Raw genomic sequence first — 24,164 nt, 5'->3', positions numbered from 1 at the left:
ACTCCATTCCGCAAGTGGAGAAAGGATCTTCAGTAATATAAATTAGATCTATGAAAAAAACAAACATCTGCTGTAGTTTTTGGATGGATTGTCACATGAAAAATTTACCTCTAAATTTGTGGCTCTTGAGTAGGGCTGCAACGATTCCTCGAGTACCTCGATTACAAAAAGTAATCGAGAAATTTCCTCTGCCTTAAAGCATTGTTTAATTAAAAAAATCTATTTAAAGCTCACGTTTCACACAGATTCTTTTTAGTGTGACAATACGTGATTAAACAAAAAAAACATACTAATGCGCATATATATATATATATATATATATATATATATATATATATATATATATAATAATGGCCTTAATTGTGTAAATCTATGGGCATACATCATAAAGTATGCGTCCCCTACAAAGCGGAATATGGTGACGGGCTTTTCGTAACGTGTGTGAACAGTTTTGTCGTACAGACGGAAAACAGTGACAGCGATAATTAGCAAACACAGCAAAGTGAAAGTAGTAAGAGGAAGAGAAAGAAGATGTCGAAGGTGTGGGATCATTTTATATTAAAAATTAAGGTCCACATTGTGTAAGACTCTTGTTCCAAGTCCCCGTCCACAGCCAGGCATTTCTGTTTAAACGTATTAATTCTGAAAGTGAAGTTGCACAATTCAAAGGCAGTGTTGAAGAATATCTTTTATTTCATTTTTGGTTCTTGGAAAAAATAAGTGGGAAACAATTTTATTTGAAATGTGGAGTTTGGAGTAATTATATTTATTTTTATTGGGAAATTTAACAAACGCTTTACTAGTTTGCATAATATGTAAATAAATGTCACTTTTTCTTATAAAGGAAATAAATTGGTTGTTTTTATTAAATGACCTGTCTTGTTTTCTATTGTATATTTATAATTTATCCAATTGATGGAATATCCGATAGAATAATTGATTACCAAAATATTCGATAGATGCAGCCCTCTTGAGGACACATACGTCTGGACTCGTGTGGGTCCATGTATGAAAAATCTGGCTTTGGCTTTTTGCAGTATTCCTGTGCTGTGCTATTAATTATGTTTCAGCTCTGGAAAAGTCTTAGAAAAAGTATCACGTTGAAGTATATTTTTAAGTGGGTTCATTCAACCAGCATGTTATGTGTTGACCAGCAGATACCAGGTTTAAATCATCCTCTGCTTGGGTTGTTAAGTACACCCACTGGGAAGCTGAATCACGCAGTTCAGTGTGTGTGTGTGTGCGTGTGTGTGTGTGTGTGTGTGTGTGTGTGTGTGTGTGTGTGTGTGTGTGTGTGTTTTTATCTTCGTCACTGGAGTAGCCCTTTTTATTTGTTGCTGGCGTCACTCTGCAGAGGGGTTTTCAAATGTCCTTAAATCCCTACATAGACACAGACGGTTTGTCAGTGCCGCGACAGTTTTAATGAGATTACGGGCACCTCAGCTGCCGTGCCCCCATCACTGCACCCAGCCTGGAGCTTTATGTTTGCAGGTCCCACGCTGATCCCGTGCTATCCCAAGCCAATTACATTATGTGGCTAAAGGTTCAGCTCCCGTAGATACCCGCCTGCAAGCTGAACCGATGCGATGGGGTGGCTGCTTGCTGACTGCAACCACATAATTGTATTACAGCAGATTTGTGGCTTTATTTTTAATAAATACCACAGTGATCGTACAAAGGAGTTTTGAATAATCCTCCATGGTGATTCTTGTTGCCCGTACAAATTTTATTATATAACATTTTACTTGAAAGAATTAGAAAAATTGCACTATGCAGGTATGGATACATAACAAGCTTAGACTTGTATCATCAACCTATCCGTGTTGTGGAATAAAATGTTGGCACAGATGGTAATCTCGGGGGTAGAGCCAGCAGAGCCAGCGTATTTATTTGAGCTGTGTGAACTTGTCATTTCGTTACCAGCAGCATAACTTGCATAAACCTTGGTCATGCAGTAGAAGATAGGTCTTTAAAATGAACACAGGCCTCAAGTTTCCAGAAAGAAATTTAGAGAAATGTTGCCGTTCATCACCAGTTCTGAATTTTCCACCAAAACAGGTTACTGTTTACTCAAACTTAATGACATGATGAGGGTACATCAACACAGATGGACAACACAGATTAAACTTTTCTGCTGTGAATTTGGAAAAAAGAAGCTATCAGGATGTTGTAAATTATGTAAAGCAGGCTTCCAGAAATATTCTCTTTCCAGTGATCAGCTTTCAACGAAAATGTCTCCTTAAGCCCTGAGAAGTCTGTGACTAAGATAGACCATCAGTGATGGCACAAATTATAAACCTGTTTGAAATAAGTCTGAATCCTTCAGCTTTTTCCCATCGGTGAAGGCAGCAAAAGTGATACCAGTGAACGACAAAAAAGAAGCAAATTACTTATTTCAGCTTGTGTTGACCAAGTTTTTTTTAGTGTGTGTTGGTTGCCTTTCTTGACACAATGCTCTTAATGTATGTTGTATCCATGGGAATGCCTCTTTGGTTGCGTTAATGCTCAAATCAGATTTTTCTTTTTCTTAGACAAAATCCAAATAAAAAAATAAATAAAAATGTTTGTTTGTTTGGTCGTTCATAATATTATTTTAATGCAGCCTTGATCAAACTTACCGTAAGTGGGAGCAGTATGCAGCCCTGAAGTGACATGCATGCGCAGAGGAAATCACAACGCCATGTACTGCGTGGTGTTTAGAGAAGTAAATATGGACATTTCCGATTCTGATTCACGTGTTTGTCTGGCTATTTGGAAGTACTTATCCATGCTGTACTCTGCCATGTGATTTCTTGCTTGTGTTCTCTCAGATGTAAGTCGCTTTGGATAAAAGCGTCTGCTAAATAACAGTAGTAGTAGTAGTACTTGCAACGTTGGAACCAACAACAATATGCCCAACTGATGAAGGAAAGAAGGAGATTTAGAAAATATAGAGCACAAATGTTAACGATGGCCTCTTGTGCAGCAGTGGCTGCTACCTCTCTACAGGTATGTGTGGATGAGGAGTCGGAAGCAGGAGGGGTGGAGTTGTGAGGGTCTTCACTGACACAGTTCAGACATAATTTCAGGATGTCGAGGAAGACTTTTGAATATATCCATCAGCGATTCTCCTCTTGACTTTCAAGACGAAACATTAATCTGCTGTGATGTCAAAGTCGGATAAAATGCAACATTGCCATTCTGACTGCGTTCACTTTAAAGGGATTGTGACATGAAAAACAAATTTTTCTTGATTTTTTTGTGTTTTGTTGGGTGTCTTGACATCAATTACACCCAAAAAAAACGAATTTTTAACATTCAGTGTATTGTGTGCTTTCTGGGAGTTTCCGTAATCCATAATTATGCAAAAACGGCGCATCTGGTTGGGTGGCGGACCTATACGTATAGGTCCGCTAAATCACCGCCCCCTCCACCCAGCTCCCTGCCCATCACCTATCCTCTCGCCGCCCACAAGACAAGGGGGGGGTTGGGAGGAGGAGCGGGGCAATGATTGACAGGAAAGGGGGAAAAGGATGCGTTTTTCACTGCGCAAAAAACACTGTCATAAAAAAAGCCAGGCATGGAGTACTAGAGTGAAGTTTTTCTTGTTACACCTCTTTAGACACATTTGAGGGATATTGGCCAAGACTTTTAATAGTGTTAAAAGCATGTTAAAAATTATGTCACAATACCTTTAACATAGATTGGATATGTATCCGATTTAGGACCACATATGAAAGAAGCCTGGGTCGGTTTTGGAAAAATTGCATTTGCGCTGTTCAGACTGTCATCAGAAATCGTATGGGTCACATATGGGCAAAAACTCTGAACTGAGCTGCAGTGTGAATGTAGCCTTTGAGAAGGTTTGTGATTTCTTAAGCTTGAGTTATGGTTCTGCGTCAAAACGACGCCGTGCCTACGGCGTGTGGTATGTGTTGACGCGTACCACACGCCGTCACTGACGTGCACCTCCCAAAAATTGTAACTACGCGTCGAGGAGACGCAGACCACACGCAGACGAGAGGGCTGTGATTGGTTCACTTGGTAGCAACGGATTTCCGGTTTCCGGTTTGAAGCAATCGTGAACTTTCAGCGCTCTTTTCTTCGTGTATGTGGGATTTTTTTGTTTTGGTTTTTTGCACAATAGTTGTCCTTATCTCTTTGATTCACTGTGACCGGAAAAAGTCGGATAAACCATTCAGGAAAAGATCGCGAATTAGCGGTCACGGGGGGTACTGCACCGCAGCGAAATGGAGTGACGGAGAAGTCCGAAGGGTTCAGGACGGTGTCACGGTGACGGCGTGTGCTCTGCGTTGGTTTGACACAGAACCATAATTCAGCCTTAAGAGGCAATGAAGGCCATGTGGAAGTCACATTTAGTACTTGACAGGGCTGGGGATCAATCTCCTGACCCTTTGGTTGGAGGGCACCCAGCTCTACCCACAATGATATGTAAATTGCTATTTTTCATTTTCTGTTGAAGAAATACAGTACCTCAATACAGTGACCACAGACACCTCCATCCAGCGACTAGGAGGACTTCATCTTGGCATTTCCATTGATGGAAATGAAATATTTGGTAGCATAAAGCAGTTTTGCCGAACATGTAACAAGTCATTGCGATGCACTTTGTTTTGTTACAGACTGTTTTAATAAAATAGGTGTAGTATCTGTGAAAGAAACAATTAAACTATATAAATGAGGGATTTTTTTTCTCGCGTGAGATTGTTTTTACTAAATTGTAAACCTGATGAGGACCAGATGACTTTTTATTTTTTCTATTTGGAAATTACAAACGAAATAGGGTGTGTACTTTTACACATGACTGTAGGTAGGTGTTGGCATGCGCTTTTTGAAGTGAATAGGTCTTTTGTTTGGCAGCTGCATATGAAATGTGCTTTCAGGGAAATGTGTGGTAACAGCCTATTTCCATGAACAAATGTTTTGTCCGTAGAGAACATTTTGGGGATCAGAAGATGAACAAAGATGTCTAAATCTGAAAAACGGACAAAAAGAGGTTCAGTTCAGTCATGCATCCATCTATTGTCTGCAGTGCTGCAAGTAACGACTATTTTAAGAGTCGGTTAATGCATCAGTTATTGAAACAATAAATTGACTAGTAGAATTATTATAAATTGTGCATGTATCCAGTTGGGTGTAAGCCATTTTATTTATCTATTAGGTTTTAATTATAAATTAGCGTAAGATTGTTCGAGGCTACTTGTCACAACCGTGACTTCTAGACCATTTAAGGTGTAAAGAAAATGTAAAAACTGCCTGAACTGAAGGAGGACATGAAGTTAGCTGGTCTGAGAAAAGAGGATGCAGAGGATAGGGTTAGAGGGAAGCGGATGATTCGCTGTGGCAACCTGTGATGGGATCAGCCTAAGGGAAAAGAAGAAGACCAGTACCGGGTCTTCTCGGTACCCCCAGGACCTCTGAAGTATGACCACAGACAAGATTCACCAGCGTGAAACTCACATCTTTAGTCTGTTGTCGCACATTTGTAACGTTAGCGTCTCACTACTGTTATAAATGGTTGGTGCAAATCAGAAATGTTGGTGGTTTCTGAAAGTAGAAAACAAGAGCTTTCCATTTTTGCACCGTATGATATACTGGGTATTACTGTAAATGTACGCTGAGTAACAACCGGCACCCGTAGTGAGAGTTAAGGAGCGTTTTGTACATTTTTGGGGATCAATGTATGAGGTATTTGGGGCTTGGCTTCAGAAAAAAACAAAACAAAACACGCCAAGCATGTTTTTCATGACACTTCCACCAGCAAACAAAAGCCCCTTTCACACAGCCAGTTCGAGGCGGGAACGTTGCGCCTTTAAGCCGCCTCGCTGTTCTGTGTGAAAGTCACGGAGGCGGAATGGGGGGGCCAAGTGGCCCCACCAATAAGCCGGCAGCGGAGGTAGTCACAGAGCCGAAACGGGGTCTGTGTGAATGACACAGCCGGCATGCCGGGGCCAGCCGGGGCCAGCGCTGACGCTGTCGTCACGCCTCTGATTGCGGAACGCCGGCATGCTGTGTGAATTTACAGACGGGAGCGGCGTTATGCCGGCGTTGTATGGTTCTGTGTGAACCAACAAAGGCGGCGTATTGGCAGGACTTCTTTACACCAATATTGCGGAATCTCTGTGTGAAAGGGGCTAAAGAGTGCCTCAGAAACATTGATGAAAAAGAGACAAAAATATCTGTTTCGTTTTGGGGTTTTTTCAAAGTAATCATGAACACCATTATTCCCTTAATGTTCTTTTCCAGTGACTAGAGATACAAGTTCCAATCCATGGCATGAAACAGATGTATGATGACGTAACCAATTAATAATCGATTTATTACGTTTGTTGGCAACTCATTTTATCATACATTTTTGTTGACTACGTTGAATTATTTTTTCTGCGGCCCTAATTATCTGTACCCACATATTGCTATTTAGGGTCACAAGGGTCTGCTGGAGCTAATCCCGGCCCGCTTCAGGTGAAGGGCCGAGGTGCAGCCTGGACAGGTGACCAGTCATACACACTCACTCCTTTGGGAAATTTAGAATCACATTAACCTTTATTTAAACTTTATTTTTGGACTGCGGGAGGAAGCCAGAGTATCTGGATAAAACACGCACGAGCACAGAGAGAACAAGCAAACTCCACACAGAAAGAACCTTGCTGGGAATCGAACCAGGAACCTCCTCACTGCGAGGCCAACCACCAGACCACAAGCTGTTTCAATGCTTTATTATTTATCTAAAGGGAAATTTTACGTCAGTCAATGATGTATTCTTTTTGAGTTTTAGTTCAGGGCTGCACTTATTACGCGTAATTTTACAGCGTCATCTCTCTTGAAAATGTTTCAAAAAACAAAATATATTTTATTAATTTAAATTAATTCTATGATCTAATATTGAAGCATAACTCTACAATGGAGAATATCAAATCTAATTATACTTTAGGAAGCATGAAAAGGCAAACGAGTGCATTACTGAACAGAACATCCTCAAGGCTCATCAATACAGCATGAACTGAAAAAATATCACTTATGTGGAGCGTCATTTTCAATTGTTTTCCTCACTTCTTGAAACCTGATGTACACTTAGTTTTTCTTTTTTATAAATTGCTTCAAACAGATTTGACACTCTTAAATCCCTGGCTTTCCCTTGCTTCGTAGACGCTGCCTTATATGTAAAACCAGAGGAGCTGGAATACTGTCAGAGACGTTGGCATGATAATTTAGCTTTTATAACACAACCAAGGCTTTAGAGTAACATTTTCCCATTTTGGCAAACAAATTGCAGCTTTGCAGCTTTTCAGTAGAGCAGCTCTCCCTGCAGGCTGCCAACACTCCATCATCATAGGATAATGAAGATACATCAGCGATGTGCCAGCCGCAGTAATATACTGTAGCTGAAAATAGGTCTGTCAAAAATGAATAACTGCACATGACAAGTGTGAGTTTGAGGGGTTGAAGGAAACAGTGGCACCTCCTGACACCTTCTAGCACCTTTTTGGAAAGCTTTTCTCCTTGTTGTCATGCACACACTGTCAAGTGGAGACACATCGATGAAGCATTCCTCTTCCTTCCGCTGCCGCTCATTTAGAAATAGCGTGCAGGAGTGCATGTATATGCATTTGTCTTAAAATTTGCAGTCACATCCTTTTTAGACTTTCAACACTATGATTCTTGATACAGTCGCACACATACTGTAGATATTACACCAGTGTATATTTAAACAGGAACTCTGAAATGGAGGGTAGGAGATGATTCATCGCAGTCACGACTTTAAATGTAAAAGGAGTTGCATGTTCTCCGTTATTCAGTGCGTAAGAAAAAGAAAATCACGTGTAATTTGGCAGGATTTACATCAAGGAATGTAACTGTGTGGGAGATGAAGCCCTCTAAACACAAGCACCCCATTTGACCATAATTCAGCAGGGTTGTGTGCCTTTTATGTCAATTCAATCCCTCTAGGTTATGTAACGGTAAAATAATAAAAAGGTATGAAAATCATGGTTATGATGAGCTATGTTGTGCAAGAGCAGACTGTGTTAAGAAAAGATATTGTAAAGCACGCAGCCGTGGAAGATGCTGCTTAAGGCAAAGGTTTTATCCTGCTGCTTCAGTAAGCACCTGCAGGAATCTGTGGCATCAATGGAGCATTTTTAATCAGCTGAACATATCATCTTGCTCCTTCTGGTCTAATAATGGAGGTCCTAAATATTGACATGTACGCCGCCAACATAACCAACTGACATAACCAACTGGTTAAGGGTATAGAAACCGTCACTGGCTACAGGGCTAGGCACCATACCGTTATTTTAATTTGTTCACAGTCTGTTCCCCCCGTAAGGCTGTGCTAGTGTGTATAGTGTGTATAGTTCCCCAAATACCAGAGCACGGTAATATTATTTTTCAGCAGCATACTGAGCTACAGACAAACCTATCCTTGTGGCTAAATTTGGGACTGGGTGGTTTGTCCGTGTTTTTTTTTTCTTTTCTCCTTTTAAAAACAGCATACAGTGTGAATAAGAAAAGCTTTATTAAAAATGTTGTAGAATGAAAAACCAGGATACAAGAGCAGTAATGGTACAACAGGTAGGAACCAGGAACCAGAACTATACACACTGACACAGATTACAGGGATAACAAATCAAAATAATGGTATGGCGCATAGCCGTGTAGCCAGTGACAGCTAAATATGTTTTTATACAGGCTCAAGGAACCAAAGTGCCTAGCTGCAAGTGTATTCTGTTCTTCAAAAAATGATATATGCACACAGCCTTTGTCTGATTATTTAGTCTGATTATTCTCTTTGTGCAAAGACAATTCATTAAAAGATTTGCTAATTAATTAAATGACATACATCTTTACTCCGACATGCAAATGTCAGCACTTACACTTCTTGAATCTTCCAAAGACAGTCATGTATTTGTATGAATTTCCCCGGGACAGGTATTTTATGAAGTCATTGTAAAGAGTGGGCGGTGCTTTACAGTTATGAACAAGCGAGGATGGGTGTGTATGTTGAAGGGACATAAAGTTATGACATAACAGCCTGGCGGGTTTGGTAGGGGAAGCCTGGAGGTTGAGCAGACGCAGGCTGTCAACGAACATGTCGGCATAGGAGTCAATACCATCTATTCTGAGTGCTGCTCACCAGCATCTGCTTTCTTCTGCTGCAAAAGATTTGTATTTTTTTCATATATTTTTTTCAAATTTGGCCCAAAGGCAAAAAAGTATATTGCATTGTGAAACAAAAGCTGCAGGATATTTCATAATCAGCATTGAGAAATGTTCCCCTTACGTTCAATTTCCAGTAGTACTGTTTTTGCTTTGTGCACAAATATTACAAATCATTTCATATTTTTATTATGGTATTATGGTACTTCTCAGCTACATCCTTCTATTTTCTTTTTCTTTTTACAAACTATAAAAGAATCAGAGCATTATAACGTTAACAGGACATCCAGGTGCTCAGGAAACTTCCAAGACCATAGTCTACTGCTAATACATCTGTTAGTTGTTACCTAGGATGCTGTCTTACAGTGAGGTGGTCTTTTGCCATCCATCCATCCATCCATCCATCCATCCATCCATCCATCCATCCATCCATCCATCCATCCATCCATCCATCCATCCATCCATCCATCCATCCATCCATCCATCCATCCATCCATCCATCCATCCATCCATCCATCCATCTTTTTCCGCTTATCAGTTCCCGGGTCGCGGGGGCAGCAGCCTCAGCAGAGATGCCCAGACTTCCTTCACCCCAGACACTTCCTCCAGCTCTTCCGAAGGGAGTCCGAGACATTCCCAGGCCAGCCGAGAGACATAGTCTCTCCAGCGTGTCCTGGGTCTGCCCCGGGGTCTCCTCCTGGAGGGACATGCCTGGAACACCTCCCTAGGGAGGAGGGACATGCCTGGAACACCTCCCTAGGGAGGAGGGACATGCCCTGAACACCTCCCTAGGGAGGCGTCAAGGAGGGTCCGGTACAGATGCCCAAGCCACCTCAGCTGACTCCTCTCAATGTGAAGGAGTAGCGGCTCGACTCCGAGCTCCTCCCGGGTGACCGAACTCCTCACCCTATTTCTAAGGGAGCGTCCAGCCACCCTGCGGAGGAAACTCATCTCGGCCGCTTGTATCCGCGATCTTGTCCTTTCGGTCACTACCCAAAGTTCATGACCATAGGTGAGGGTAGGTGCGTAGATTGACGCTGCACCGATCCGTCTGTCAATCTCACGCTCCATTGTTCCCTCACTCGTGAACAAGATCCCGAGATACTTGAACTCCTCCACCTGAGGCAGGACTTCTCCACCCACCCGGAGAAGGCATGCCACCCTTTCCCGGTGGAGAACCATGGCCTCGGTTTTGGAGGTGCTAATTCTCATCCCTGCCGCGTCGCACTCGGCCTCAAACCGCCCCAGCACATGCTGACGGTCCCGGTCTAATGAAGCCAACAGGACAACATCATCCGCAAAAAACAGAGACGAAATCCTGTGGTTCTCAAACCGGATCCCCTCCGGCCCCTGGCTGCGCCTAGAAATCCTGTCCATAAAAATTATGAACAGGACCGGTGACAAAGGGCAGCCCTGCCGGAGTCCAACATGCACTGGGAACAAGTCTGACTTACTGCCGGCAATGCAAACCAGACTCCTGCTCCGATCATACAGAGACCGGACAGCCCTTAATAATAGTAATAATAATAATACATTTTATTTGAAGGCGCCTTTCTAAACACTCAAGGTCGCCGTACAATGGTTAAAAACAGTGTAACAAAAGTAATAAAAGCTAGGGGGCTAGGCGATTGATGTTGCGCAGGTGGAAATAAGCGGACCGGGTAATGTTGTTGATATGAGAATTAAAAGATAGGGTACTGTCAAGGATGACACCCAGACTCTTGACCTGTGGGGAGGGGGAAACAGTGGAGTTGTCAATGAGTATAGGGAAACTGTCGGTTTTGGATAGTGTTGATTTAGAACCAATGAGGAGGACCTCGGTTTTGTCACTGTTTAATTTGAGGAAGTTGGAAGAGAACCAAGATTTGATATCTGTTAGGCAGTCAGCGAGGGACGAAGGTGGGAGGGTGGAGGTGGGCTTACTGGAGAGGTAGAGCTGGGTGTCATCCGCGTAGCACTGAAAGCTGATGTTGTACTTATGGAAGATGTTGCCGAGGGGGAGAAGATAGATGATGAAAAGGAGGGGCCCCAGGACAGAGCCCTGGGGCACACCTGAAGTGACAGGGGAAGGCTGGGATGTGAAAGATTTAAGTTGAATGAACTGAGTGCGGCCTGTGAGGTAGGAAGTGAACCAGTTTAGAGGAGTGTGGGTGATGCCGATGGCGCGAAGTCTATTGAGGAGGGTGGGGTGGCTGATGGTGTCGAAGGCCGCACTCAGGTCAAGGAGGATGAGGATAGTGAGTAAACCAGAATCAGCTGCCATGAGGAGGTCATTGGTTATTTTTACAAGTGCAGTTTCGGTGCTATGGAGGGGGCGGAAGCCAGACTGGAATTGTTTATACAAGTTGTTAAGTGATAAATGGTGCACAATGTTGTGTAGCGACTATTTTCTCGAGGATCTTGGAAATGAAGGGCAGGTTTGAGATAGGACGGAAATTATTGAAGTTGGTAGGATCTGCACCAGGTTTTTTCAGGATTGGGGTTATTGCAGCAATTTTGAATGATGAAGGAACAGTTCCAGTGGTGAGAGAGGAGTGGATGATGGCAGAAATGAGGGGGACCAGAGAGGGGAGGCAGGATTTAACCAGGACTGTCGGGAGGGGGTCCAGTTGACATGTGGTGGGCTTGGACCTGTGTATGAGGTCAGAGATCTCCGAGGGGGTGGGGAGCTCAAAGGAGGAGAAGGGGTGGGTTGGCGGGTGGAGATCGGAAGTGACGCTGAGGGAGGTAGAACCAAGGTCCTGATGGATTTGCAGGATTTTGGTGTTGAAAAAAGACAGTAGAGAGTTACAGAAGGCAGTTGAGTAGAGATGGGGTGGTATAGAGACTGGGGAACGGGTGATATTGTTGAACAATGAAAACAGTGACTTGGTGTTGCCTGCGTTTGAACAGATTATGCTGGAGTAGTAGTTTGATTTGGATTTGGCAATACAGTCCCGGTAATGCATAAGGTGATCTTTGTACATTTCTCTGTGGACAGACAGACCAGTTTTACGGCGAGGCCCGTAAAACCCCGTATAGAGGGCCCCGGACTCCATACTCACTGACCCCCCACAGACCTAGACCCCAGACTCACTGACCCCCCACAGACCTAGACCCCAGACTCACTGACCCCCCCACAGAATGGCACGAGGGACACGGTCAAATGCCTTCTCCAGATCCACAAAACACATGTAGACTGGTTGGGCAAATTCCCATGAACCCTCAAGCACCCTGCGGAGGGTATGGAGCTGGTCCAGTGTTCCACGACTGGGACGAAAACCACATTGCTCCTCCTGTGGTCTTTTGCATGAAGGAAAATAGACGAAGCTAAATTCAAATTAGAGAAATAACTTGAATAGAAAAGAATAAAAGTATTGTTGATACTCGCCTAGCCTCTGTAAAAATGTCATTTATAACGTGTTAATGATGTAATGGGCTGTTTTCCTCTCGTTTCTCTGCCTCCTTCTCTGAAACAGGATGAGACGGGAGCCTATGTGATTGACAGAGACCCCACCTACTTCGGCCCCATCCTCAACTACCTGCGGCACGGCAAACTGGTCTACAACAAGGAGCTCGCTGAGGAAGGTCTCGCATGTTTGTTGCTCTTACAGACTCTTGGTGTAGTGTTTGTTTTTGTAGGGCTGTAATAGGAACTACGCAGCCAATGTTTAGAATTTGTGAAAATAAGAGCTTCGGCCAAACATTACACAACACTTTAGTGTTGCATAAACACTATAGGCTACTCGGAATTTCAGATGTATGTTGTTGTTTTTCTCTTGATTCAAGGCGTCCTAGAAGAGGCAGAGTTTTACAACATCACCCCGCTGATCAAACTGATCAAGGAGAGGATCATAGAGAGGGACTCGAAAGCCACACAGGTAAACACGCACCCCTTTCTAGGGGTTGGTTCCTTTCTTTTTTTGTTTAATTGAAGAGTCTGTTTCTACCAAAATGGTGGGTCACAAATGTACCATTGAATTAATATTTTAAATAATATTTTATTATTAATTATTTTCTTTTTTGGAACTGTGGTGAATAATTTAATCATGAATTTTTCACTGTAATGAATATCAACGTGCTATCTGCACCTGAAACATGCCAAACAGGATGCAAATACCTTTATTTCTAAGAGTTTCACTCCCTTGTGTATGCAAGACTCTCCTTCCTTGTCTTTTCTTCTGTTTCTCACTCATTCTTATATAATCCTTTTGTCCTCACAATTATACGCCCACTCTTTATTTCCTCTTCTGTCCTGTAGCAGACTCAGTTTGAGTTTGCCTGAGGAGAAATATATTGCAAAATTATGTCTCTCTAGCCCACGTTCACTGCGTTTCCTCTCTCTTTGATGGCTGTCCATCATCTCTGCTTCTTGTAAATTCACTGACCAACTGAGGTTATTCGTGCATCCAGACCTTATTTAAAATGACCCTTTAAAACACTTGTTTATCTTCTTTTCCTCTTTTAGGATTATTTTAACTCCCTGTCTCTCCATCTCCTTTGTTCCCTCCTCTCTCTCCCCCCCAGCAGGTGCCCCCCAAACATGTCTACCGAGTGCTGCAGTGCCAGGAGGAGGAGCTGACTCAGATGGTCTCCACCATGTCAGACGGCTGGAAGTTTGAGCAGGTCAGCGTGCGCGCCTGCAGAAAGCCCCGCACCGGACTGCTCTGGACTGTGGGTTGGACTCACGCTGCTGCCCCTTCAATCTTGACCCTTGGTCTGACCCCCCTGGCCTTGACTTGAGCCCTGCTCTCTGCACTCCACAAAGCTGTTTAAGATCAAATAATAGGCCGTGTGGATAGTCTAAATCAGGGGTCGGCAACCCAAAATGTTGAAAGAGCCATATGGGACCAAAAACACAAAAAACAAATATGAAATTAAAAAAAAAAAAAAATGAAATAAAAAAAATGAAAGGTCTTGTATCAGCCTTAGAATGAAGGCAAATGGTGAAAGGAGAAATATGGAGAACAAAGTCAAAATGTGGAGAAAAAAGTCAAAATTTCGAGAAAAAAGTCAAAATTTCGAGAATAATGTTGAAATACAATCTCGAGAAAAAGGTGGAAATGTTGAGAAAAAAGTGGAAATGTTGAGAAAAAAGTCGAAATGTTGAGAAAAAAGTCAAAATTTCGAGAAAAAAGTCGAAATGTCGAGATTAAAAAGTAAAGGAAAAAGGAAGGAAAAAAAAGAGAAAAAAGGAAAAAAGAAGGAAAAAAAAGAGAAAATAAAGAGGAAAAAAAGAAGAAAAAAGGGAAAAAAAGAAGAAAAAAAGGAAAAAAAGGTCAAACATTTTTGAAAAGCTCCAGGAGCCACTAGGGCGGCGCTAAAGAGCCGCATGCGGCTCTAGAGCCGCGTGTTGCCGACCCCTGGTCTAAATGTTGAGCTTTAACTAGAGGTGGTTCCTGCTGCTGCATGCCACAGGCTCCTTTAAGGTTTAAGGTGATGTGTTACAGGAACAGGCCACACAGAGCTGACAGCAGCGTGCTTGAGTTATTCTCTGTTATTGCAGTCTGAATTTGAGATAACAAGACTTGCGTCAGCCGTGAATTTAAAAGCTGTGTTAGAGAATCGTGCTGTTAAACTCACACATTTCAGACTTCACCACGTCAGTGGCATGCTTTTAAAACTATTGGGACAGAAATGCCCCGTTCATAGTCGGAGCAACACCGATGCACAAGGCACCAATTTAGTTGTCAATTTCAGTTGTTGGAAAGTGACAACAGCAATCGCTGATGTCGTTAGTAGTTCAAGCTTGAATTATTTTTTTGCCATCATATACAGAAAATCAAGTATCTGAAGATTTTATGAAGTCAAAGTAAATTGAAGTTTTTTCAAAAGACATTCTTATAAATGACAAGAATAGCTGAAGGTGACGAGGGTTAATTACCATCGAAAATCAGGCAAAACCATTTTGAAATAGCTGCAGGCCAGTCTTGAGTGCAGCGCTATGGCCTGGCTGTCAGGAATGCTTTACCCACTGCATCTGTAAACACTCAGGGAAAGTGGTGATACGAGAGGTGTGGATACCAACAGTGTGTGTTTGTCAGTCCACTCTTTGGAGTAAGTCAGTGTTAACATTATCTTAGCGGAACTTCAAAGCTCCTACGTTGAGTCAAAAGCAACATTTTGAAATTACTTTTCCATTATTGACACCCTGACTTTGAAGTGAGACCCTCGGGGAGTTAAATTGCCCAGCTAATCCAAACTGTAGTCTAAAATTCCCGCTCAAACCCCCGCTTCCCTCCACACCTCTGCTTTCGCTCCACTGCACGCTGCAAAGCTGCAATTATCACCCAGAAGCTGGCCCGTAGTTGTTTTGCTGTTACCACTAGTAAATGGAGCTTAAACCGAGTCCACTGCTGCTTGTGTGATAAACGGCTATCTGCCCCCCACCCCCCTTTCCTCCCCAATTCTGCATGAGCACAAGAATCCTCCCTTGCTTGTGGTTTGGGTTATCCACTCTGCCAGCAAGGTTCTCTCTGTTGTCTCTTCTGTAATGTGTCCTCCTCCCTGACGCCCGCTGTCTCTTTGTCTCCGTCCCTCTCCTCCGTGAATCTGCGTGTCGCTCGTCACCCAGATGGTGAACATCGGCTCGTCCTACAGCTACGGAACGGAGGATCAGGCTGAATTCCTGTGCGTCGTCTCCAAGGAGCTCCACACGCCCGGATCTGTCCTGGGCACCGAACAGAGCCACAAAACCAAGGTGCAACACCCTTCACAATCACACGCAATATACCGTAAACTCCAGACTATAGAGCGCAACCATATATAGGCAAGGCAAGTTTATTTGTAAAGCACAATTCAACACAAGGTAATTCAAAGTGCTTTACATCACAACACAATTAAACAGTAAATAACAAATAAAATGAAATAAAATGATAAGAAAAGAGAGGTAAAATTAAAAAAAAGCACAAGTTGTTAAAAAGTAAGGGCAGTAGTACCGCAGGTACATCACATTCTTAAAATGGCAAGAATTACATTTCTATACGGTCAAAACGTACAAAGACCGGGTCAAATACAGTATTACAAAAGTAATCTGTAACAATTCGTACAGTGAATTAAACCAATTTGACAATTCAATGCCTGTTTCCAGGTCTTATTTCACACAACTGACGAGAATTACAATATATATAGGCCGCACCTGCTAATTAAAAAAAAAAAAGAAATTGTACAAAATAAGCCGCACTTGTCTATAAGCCGCAGGTGTCCCCGTTGAAACCTGAGATATTAACGCGGTAAGATTTTTTAAAATTTAATTAAATGCCGATAACGTCCACAACTACTGCCTTTTTTCAGAACAATGAAAAAACAAACAGTTTAATAACAGTGTTTTTAACAGTAATAACGTTGGAGTTGAACAGCCTGAAGGATTACTTCGTGGTTACTTTTCTCGGCGAAAATACAGGAATCTACTAGCAAAAGTCACTGATCCCTATCGTCATCGTCGTCCTGTGCACTAAAACCATTAAAGTCCTCTTCGTCAGTGTCGGAATTAAAGAGTCTCAGAATGGCTTCGTCGCACTCCGTCTCTTTTTCCTCCGCGCTCTCAGTGTCACCGTCCCCCAGAGGCAAATCCGCCAGTGAGCTTGTGCTGGCCTCTTCGTCATGCAGCAGTCCAGCGTGGGTGATCTGAAGAAACGCCAGTGATCTGAAGAAACGCCAGTGATCTGAAGAAACGCCAGTGATCTGAAGAAACGCCAGTGATCTGAAGAAACGCCAGCGATCTGAAGAAACGCCGGCGATCTGAAGAAACGCCAGTGCTCTGAAGAAACGCCATTGATCTGAAGAAACGCCAGTGATCTGAAGAAATGCCGGTGATCTGAAGAAACGCCAGTGATCTGAAGAAACGCCAGTGATCTGAAGAAACGCCAGTGATCTGAAGAAACGCCAGTGATCTGAAGAAACGCCAGTGATCTGAAGAAACGCCAGTGATCTGAAGAAACGCCGGTGATCTGACAAAACGCCAGTGATCTGAAGAAACGCCAGTGATCTGAAGAAACGCCAGTGATCTGAAGAAACGCCAGTGATCTGAAGAAACGCCAGTGATCTGAAGAAACGCCAGTGATCTGAAGAAACGCCAGCGATCTGAAGAAACGCCGGCGATCTGAAGAAACGCCAGTGATCTGAAGAAACGCCAGTGATCTGAAGAAACGCCAGTGATCTGAAGAAACGCCAGTGATCTGAAGAAACGCCAGCGATCTGAAGAAACGCCGGCGATCTGAAGAAACGCCAGTGCTCTGAAGAAACGCCATTGATCTGAAGAAACGCCAGTGATCTGAAGAAATGCCGGTGATCTGAAGAAACGCCGGTGATCTGAAGAAACGCCAGTGATCTGAAGAAACGCCAGTGATCTGAAGAAACGCCAGTGATCTGAAGAAACGCCAGTGATCTGAAGAAACGCCAGTGATCTGAAGAAACGCCAGCGATCTGAAGAAACGCCGGCGATCTGAAGAAACGCCAGTGATCTGAAGAAACGCCGGTGATCTGAAGAAACGCCGGTGATCTGAAGAAACGCCGGTGATCTGAAGAAACGCCGGTGATCTGAAGAAACGCCGGTGATCTGAAGAAACGCCGGTGATCTGAAGAAACGCCAGTGATCTGAAGAAACGCCAGTGATCTGAAGAAACGCCAGTGATCTGAAGAAACGCCAGTGCTCTGAAGAAACGCGGGTTACCGTAGTTTGCCGAAACAGTTTCATTGGTCCACTGTGACCTGTTAATAATTTCATTGGTCTGATATGACGAGGTTACCGGTAAATGTGTTGCCGGCAGGAAGCTAGTTAGCCTATATAAATCCATAAATTAGCCGCATCGTTGTAAAAGCCGCAGTCTCAAAGCGTGTGGGAAAAAAAGTAGCGGCTTATATGCCGGAATTTACGGTAGTATCAGGCTGACGATGAAGCTGTGTGACTGTGGTTAGTTCTTGAGCGGGGCTGCATGTGTGTGTAGTTGTTGAATAAGTAAGAGACAAGTGAGCAACCTTTTCACTGAAGGAGGACGGTCTTTGATCCTGCACCCTCCACCAGGAGCTCTAAATGTCACTCACCTTGAAATGTCATTGATTAACACAATGGCTCCATCATTCACACAGCTCAGCATCTCTTTCCCGCTACCATTGATCGTCTGCCCTCTATCATCACTCAGTTTCTCTGTCACATGGATATATTGACATATATCTGTCTGTATTTTACTCTCAGTCGCCTCACCGTCCTCTCACTGACACTCATTAGCGTGTTCATTTTTGTCTGTTTTTTTTTCCCCCTTTATTTCTATTGTGTTTTCCCCTTCCTTATTTCATGCTGAATGAAGCCGGCAGAGATGCAAGAGGAGGAAGCAGCGAAGCAGGAGGAGGAGGAGGAGGAGGAGGAAGAGGGAGGGAGAGAAACCACACCAAATGAGTGGCTTAGAGAATGAGAGTCATGTTTCTTTGTTCCAAAGAGAGGCGGGAATGGGTGAGGACCTGAGAAAAAGATGTCTTAGTGGGTAAATCTAGTGTGTGTGTGTGTGTGTGTGTGTGTGTGTGTGTGTGTGTGTGTGTGTGTGTGTGTGTGTGTGTGTGTGTGTGTGTGTGTGTGTGTGTGTGTGTGTGTGTGTGTGTGTGTGTGTGTGTGTGTGTGTGTGTGTGTGTGTGTGTGTGTGTGTGTGTGTGTGTGTGTGTGTGTGTGTGTGTGTGTGTGTGTCCACAGAAATGCAGGGAGATTCATGGCACAGCATTGAGTAGCTGCTCTACTGTTGGAGTAGAACCAGAACTTGATTTAACACCAAAAAAATAAGAAAAATAGTGCAAAACATCCAAAATAAGTTGTCTGCAGTTACATAACGGTAGATGGAGCCTTAAATCTTGGATTTATTTGTACTGGTGACTTAAATGTTGTATTTCTACGTAACAAAGAATTCAAATTGAGCATCATATTGTTATTATATGTGACATCTAATGTTTTTGAAGTCGCCATTAAATCAAATTTCAAACAAAATTTACAAATTTTATGAAGTATCTTGCACTAAACACACCGGTAGAGTTGTATCTTACTCACTGATGACAGAAATGAGCTTTGTTGGTATTTAAATTGATATTTTTGATGTATTGTTGTTTCTTTGAAACCACTTAAAAAGTCAATTTGAGGGTATATATTAATTATTAATGAACTACAGTGGTATTATTTCAATATAGTGGGTTTTTTCTGGATGGGGACAGTAGAGCATATACGCACACACACACAAAATATGCAGCTTCTGTATGAAAGGTCCAACAGTGACTGTGCACAAGCTTACAGATATCGATCGAGCGCCGCATCACTGCAGGCTCTCGTTACCAATACTGTGACATGAAATCTCCCTGACCTTTCCATGCAGCAGTAGAGATGTCCCTTCCTGTCTGTGCACGTATGTGCAGTGTTGACTTAAAATTACACATTTACCAACATGAAATTAGGTCAAAAAGCTGTTTGCACTCTTAAAGACGTGCATTAAGTGGCCAAAAGGCGGGCTGTGGTTGTTTGTTTGTTTTTAAATGTTCCAATCATCATGCATGTGAGTTTAGTTATTTACTCTCATTGTTTTATCATTTTCATTATTCTCATCACAGTCATTGCAGTCAAACTGTTTCTATTAAATGGTTACAAGTCGTATTGTGACAAAGTTGTAGTCTGTAATAAATGTTTTTCTTTCTTTTAACAGCTTTTCCAGATCCATGGGTCCCGGATGTAGAAATGGGAAGCTTCTTTCTTTTCTTTTTTTGACTGGTGACCTTCTAGACATGGTCTCCATCTGTTTCTGTGGACCGCCATCAAAATTTGTAGCATTAAAAGTTCGCCAGTGAGATGCTGGTTAACATTAACCCCAAACCATCACGCCAAAACTTAAAAAAAAGAGAGAAAAATCATGCTCACTTAGAGCAATATCCTCCAAAAATATTTTTTTCAGTAAAACTAGTTTGGTGTATTCTACCAAGGGCATTCATGGAGCGTTACCAAGTCATAACCAAAGATCCAGTATGCAGCCGTCTGAACCAAGGTGCTGACCCGTGACGCAAAGGAGAAAATTAAATCTGGCCTCAGACAATTGACCTTGTGTCGTTACCCAGCGCCGAGCTGTTGCTACGTCGCTATGATTTGACGGATAGTGTAAAAGGATCCTGTTGCATCGCAGTTGTGCAGCATGTGGTTCGTGACACTTCCCAATGTGGCATTTATCAATGATCTATTATGGTCTCGTCCCTCTGGCGGATGTCAGCTGTTCCTCAAACCTCAGTTTCTTCGGTTGTGAGTAACGTCAGGTGTTTTGAGCCTGGTGTGCTCACGGTAGTTCTGGTTATATGTTGCTTTCATTGCGTACAGGGATCCACGGGAGGTGCTGCACATCTTCCATATTCCTCAGGTTCAGTTTTATTGTTGCATAAATATAATGGTTTCAGTCAATCCAAAATGTTTTTGTCCCTGAAATCTAAACCTCAGAGGTGTGTGGGAAGTGTCCCTGTTAGGTGTCTATTATCTGATGAAGATAAGATTAAAGGGGACCTATTATGGCATCTAATACCTATTTTAAACAGGCCTTGAATGCCTTAAAAACAAGCTTTTGATTGTTTTTGCTAAATAAATTTGGAAATTCAGCCTCTGAGCCATGTCTTTATCTTCCCGGTCTCTAACCTCATTATCTATGCAGGATTCTGAGTGGGCGGGGCTATGATAATGAGGCTCTGTGCTGATTGGCTGCCTGAATGACGCGATACACCGCTACGAAAAAATGGCGGAAGCTCCGGCCGGCGGAGTTGTTGTTGTTGTTCCGGCCAGAGTTAGTTGTGGGCGTGGTTTCACGCATCGAAGGCCAACCTTTGTAAATCGCAGAATCTGAACGGCTCGTAGATCCACATCACACTGGATGGATCATCCGGGCGGCTGTACAGACACTGCAGAATTTGGTTGCTTTCCTCCTTCTCTGAGTTGGCAGGCTGAGGGGAGACCACTTTATATATGTTAAAGCAAGAGAAAATGTGTTTTTCATAATAGGTCCCCTTTAAGTTCCCCCCCCTCAAAAAGCCTGATTTACTTTTAATTGAATTGATACTAATATTTTCAGTAATTGCTAGTGTCCATCCATCTACGAAGCCCATCAGTTTTGGCTACTCTACTTTCTAAGTAATGATCTATAATAACGCACCTCTTTAAGTTTCTCTGTGTAGCAATGCCACTTCTGACCCCATGGGGGCACAATGCTCTGTCGTGTTCATTAAAGAGTCGCTGACAATAATGTGCTCATGAGAGGGGGGTCCGGCTCATCTTGTAAAACCACTAGAGGTGCAATTTGCTTTGTTTTTTTCGCCAGAAGCGGACACATGAATCTTTTGTAATATGCTGCCCCCATGTGGAATGAAGTGGTATTGCTACATACACTGGCTTTAATACTACACAAATATGTACCACTGAAAAGCTAAATTATTTAATATAAATGAACATTTGTCCTTATGGTAATGCTCATTTGCCAAATAACTAAGCGGGTACTGTACATTTGTTCATATATTTACTTTTTGGTCAACTTTAAAATGGCAGAAAGTATAAGTAAAGGAGAATGCTTGTTCATGCTAGAAATGTAACATAAATTAGCTTGAATTCTTAAAATAAAAGTTCAGAAAGGCTCAAAACAAAAGCAGGCGCGTGGCACTGGCGAAAACACTTGCTGGTACACCTCTGCTTCACTGGTCAGCAGCAGGTGCAGTCTTCACCTTTACTGTGCCACCATGGCGAGAGCCTCATGAGGCGGGTTGGAAAATGGCTAAAAAGGAGCACAAAGGTATGATGGAGGGAGATGGATTCTCTTTTTCTCTCTTTTTTTGTGGTCATGCTTACCGTCACAGGGTCCTCTTTCTCGAGGCAGCAAATTAAAAAGCACATCATTTTTAACACATCGAACTGCAGCATAAGACTTCAACCACAGAATGAAATTCATACGTGGTCATTAACATTTAATTGGAAATGACACAAGCTGTTTTTTAAGTGTCATTCAGGAAATGCATTCCTCACAAGGTTCTAAAAAGACGTATGATAAAGCTTTCCAGCTGAGTGTTGGAAAATAATGGATTATAGTTCAAAAAAGACTAAATGACTTTCATCAGAAAGAAATATCACATCTAAATCAGCATTTGGAGAAAAGTAACTCAGTAACTGCACAAAAACATGCTGGAGCTCATCAGAACACAGATATTGTGTCCCTCCGTTGGGTCCTGGCTGCATCATGAAATGGGTCTGGTACCCCTCCCGTCCACAGGCTTTTCCACCAGTACAGAACTTACCAAACCAACCACAGCAGGATGGGCGTGGGCCTCATGGTGCTGCTTTTAAGAAAAATAAAGGTCAAATCCAGAGCAACCCGACACAATCATTGTATTAAAGAGGTAAAGAGTGAGGATGGCTGGATGTAAGCAGCTGTGGAGTAAACGATGAAGATGTCCGTCTGCAGATAAACTCGCTTACAGTTACACTCAAGCTGTTACATGCAGGTCATTAAAGTAACAATTAGTGACAATCGAGCACTAAAATCATATATTTCATTTTTTGGGAGAAATGTCTGCAAATACAGTGTGTGAGAGATAAAGCTTCGTGTCCATTTACGTTATAGTGTTAAGTAAAAACAGACATCCTGGACCTTTGGGATCTTTGGCATATAATAATACGCGGCCAAACAAAACACGATAAACTTCAGATGAGTTACGTTGTGCATGATGAACATGCTTATGATAATCGTAATTGGGATATTTACAAGAAAGATGAAAGGAGGTTATTGTTGAGTTACTTCAGCTCTTTTAATCTGGATCATTCAGTGCCTTGAGTTCGAGCAGCAAAACTGACCGTCCTGTTTTTTGTTTAGTTTTTCTTTTCAATGGCTGCTTTACTATTTTCTTCAGAACATGGGTAGTTTATAATGTCATTGAGAGTTGGGAGTAACTAGTTGTGTAAAGGACTTTCTGTGCATTTGCTCAGAGGCGTCGACAGTAGATGCAAAAAAGTAAATGTGCTAAACGAGCGCAGAAGTCTCCGAGCCGAAGCCATTCCATGCTTGTAGAAGGTCTTAAGCTGTCTTGTATAAAATGTAAGACTTTTTTTTTTTTATCTTTTGTACATTCTGTTATTTATTTTATGGTTTCTTTTGTAAAATTTAGGCTTTGTGTTTTTTAGTGCAGGTGGAAAAGGTGTCGTCTGGGTGAGATTTCTTTTTTTTCTACTGCGTTAAACATTTAATATAATCAGGTTTATGAAACATACTAGTTATTAGTGTTAGTTTACATAACTGCTATTAAACAAATGTTACACTGAGAGATTTTTGTTTCTTTTTTTTAAGCTCTCAAACTGAAATTTAAGGTTTATAAATGTCCATTTGCATGACCTCGTGTGGTTAGCTGGATCCACACCTAAGTTTTTAACCCTTCTGTTCAGTGGTAGCAAGAAAGGTCTACCGCTTTCATTATTCTGTGCAAGAACTACGGATACATGTCAGGTTGTGATAAACATGTAGGAAATGTTCCTCTGATGCTGGAGTTTCTTTCATCAGCCGTCTACAGAGCCTCAATGTTCTTAGTCTGTAAAAATCAAGCAATGTGACACATGAATTGTAACGCCTCAGACAAACCTGTACAGGCTTCAAGAAATGCTGTTTGTTTTGGTTTCATATAAATATTCTCCACCAGGACTTGTGCAGCCACTTAGGAGGTGACGAGGAGAACTCTGTTGTTCGTTTTTTATTTGCTGTATATGATTGTCACTATTGCCAACAAAAATAAAAAAGTGCTTTGGATTAAGATGCATGTTTTAGTTATTCTCCCTTTCTTTGTTTTGATGAACTGAACATAGGTATTCAGCCTTTTTCTGTACGATCACAAAACAGAGGACTTCTAGTGATAAAACACTGGACTTCCTGATTGAACATCCGGTAGGTGACGTTGGAAGCAGTGATGTCACATCTACATGTGCACCAGATGAAGAGAGCTGGATATAACCTGTTGACGTTATAACTGATGGAAAAATATAAAGAGATATGAGCCAA

General features: G+C 42.4%; 1 protein-coding gene across 3 annotated transcripts in view; it reads left to right on the top strand.

Moving 5' to 3' along the window:
• kctd17 (potassium channel tetramerization domain containing 17) overlaps positions 1-23,910 on the top strand; it is a 34,409-nt gene extending 10,499 nt beyond the window's left edge. Inside the window, exons 2-7 of one of the 3 annotated variants that reach the window (XM_061707710.1) lie at positions 12,615-12,723; positions 12,925-13,016; positions 13,666-13,761; positions 15,710-15,835; positions 18,441-18,583; positions 19,809-23,910. In XM_061707710.1, the coding sequence (XP_061563694.1) occupies positions 12,615-12,723; positions 12,925-13,016; positions 13,666-13,761; positions 15,710-15,835; positions 18,441-18,545 (528 nt within the window). In that variant the 3' untranslated portion in view covers positions 18,546-18,583; positions 19,809-23,910. Of the gene's footprint in view, positions 1-12,614; positions 12,724-12,924; positions 13,017-13,662; positions 13,810-15,709; positions 15,836-18,440; positions 18,584-19,808 lie in introns of all 3 variants that reach the window. The other 2 variants (XM_061707709.1, XM_061707708.1) reach the window with 2 other exon arrangements.
• The last annotated feature ends 254 nt before the right edge of the window (positions 23,911-24,164 follow it).

The sequence above is a fragment of the Cololabis saira genome, chromosome 19 (assembly GCF_033807715.1).
Source record: "Cololabis saira isolate AMF1-May2022 chromosome 19, fColSai1.1, whole genome shotgun sequence".
Taxonomy (NCBI): domain Eukaryota; kingdom Metazoa; phylum Chordata; class Actinopteri; order Beloniformes; family Belonidae; genus Cololabis; species Cololabis saira.
Note: the sequence above shows the minus strand (reverse complement) of the source record. Positions and strands in the feature narration are given on the sequence as shown.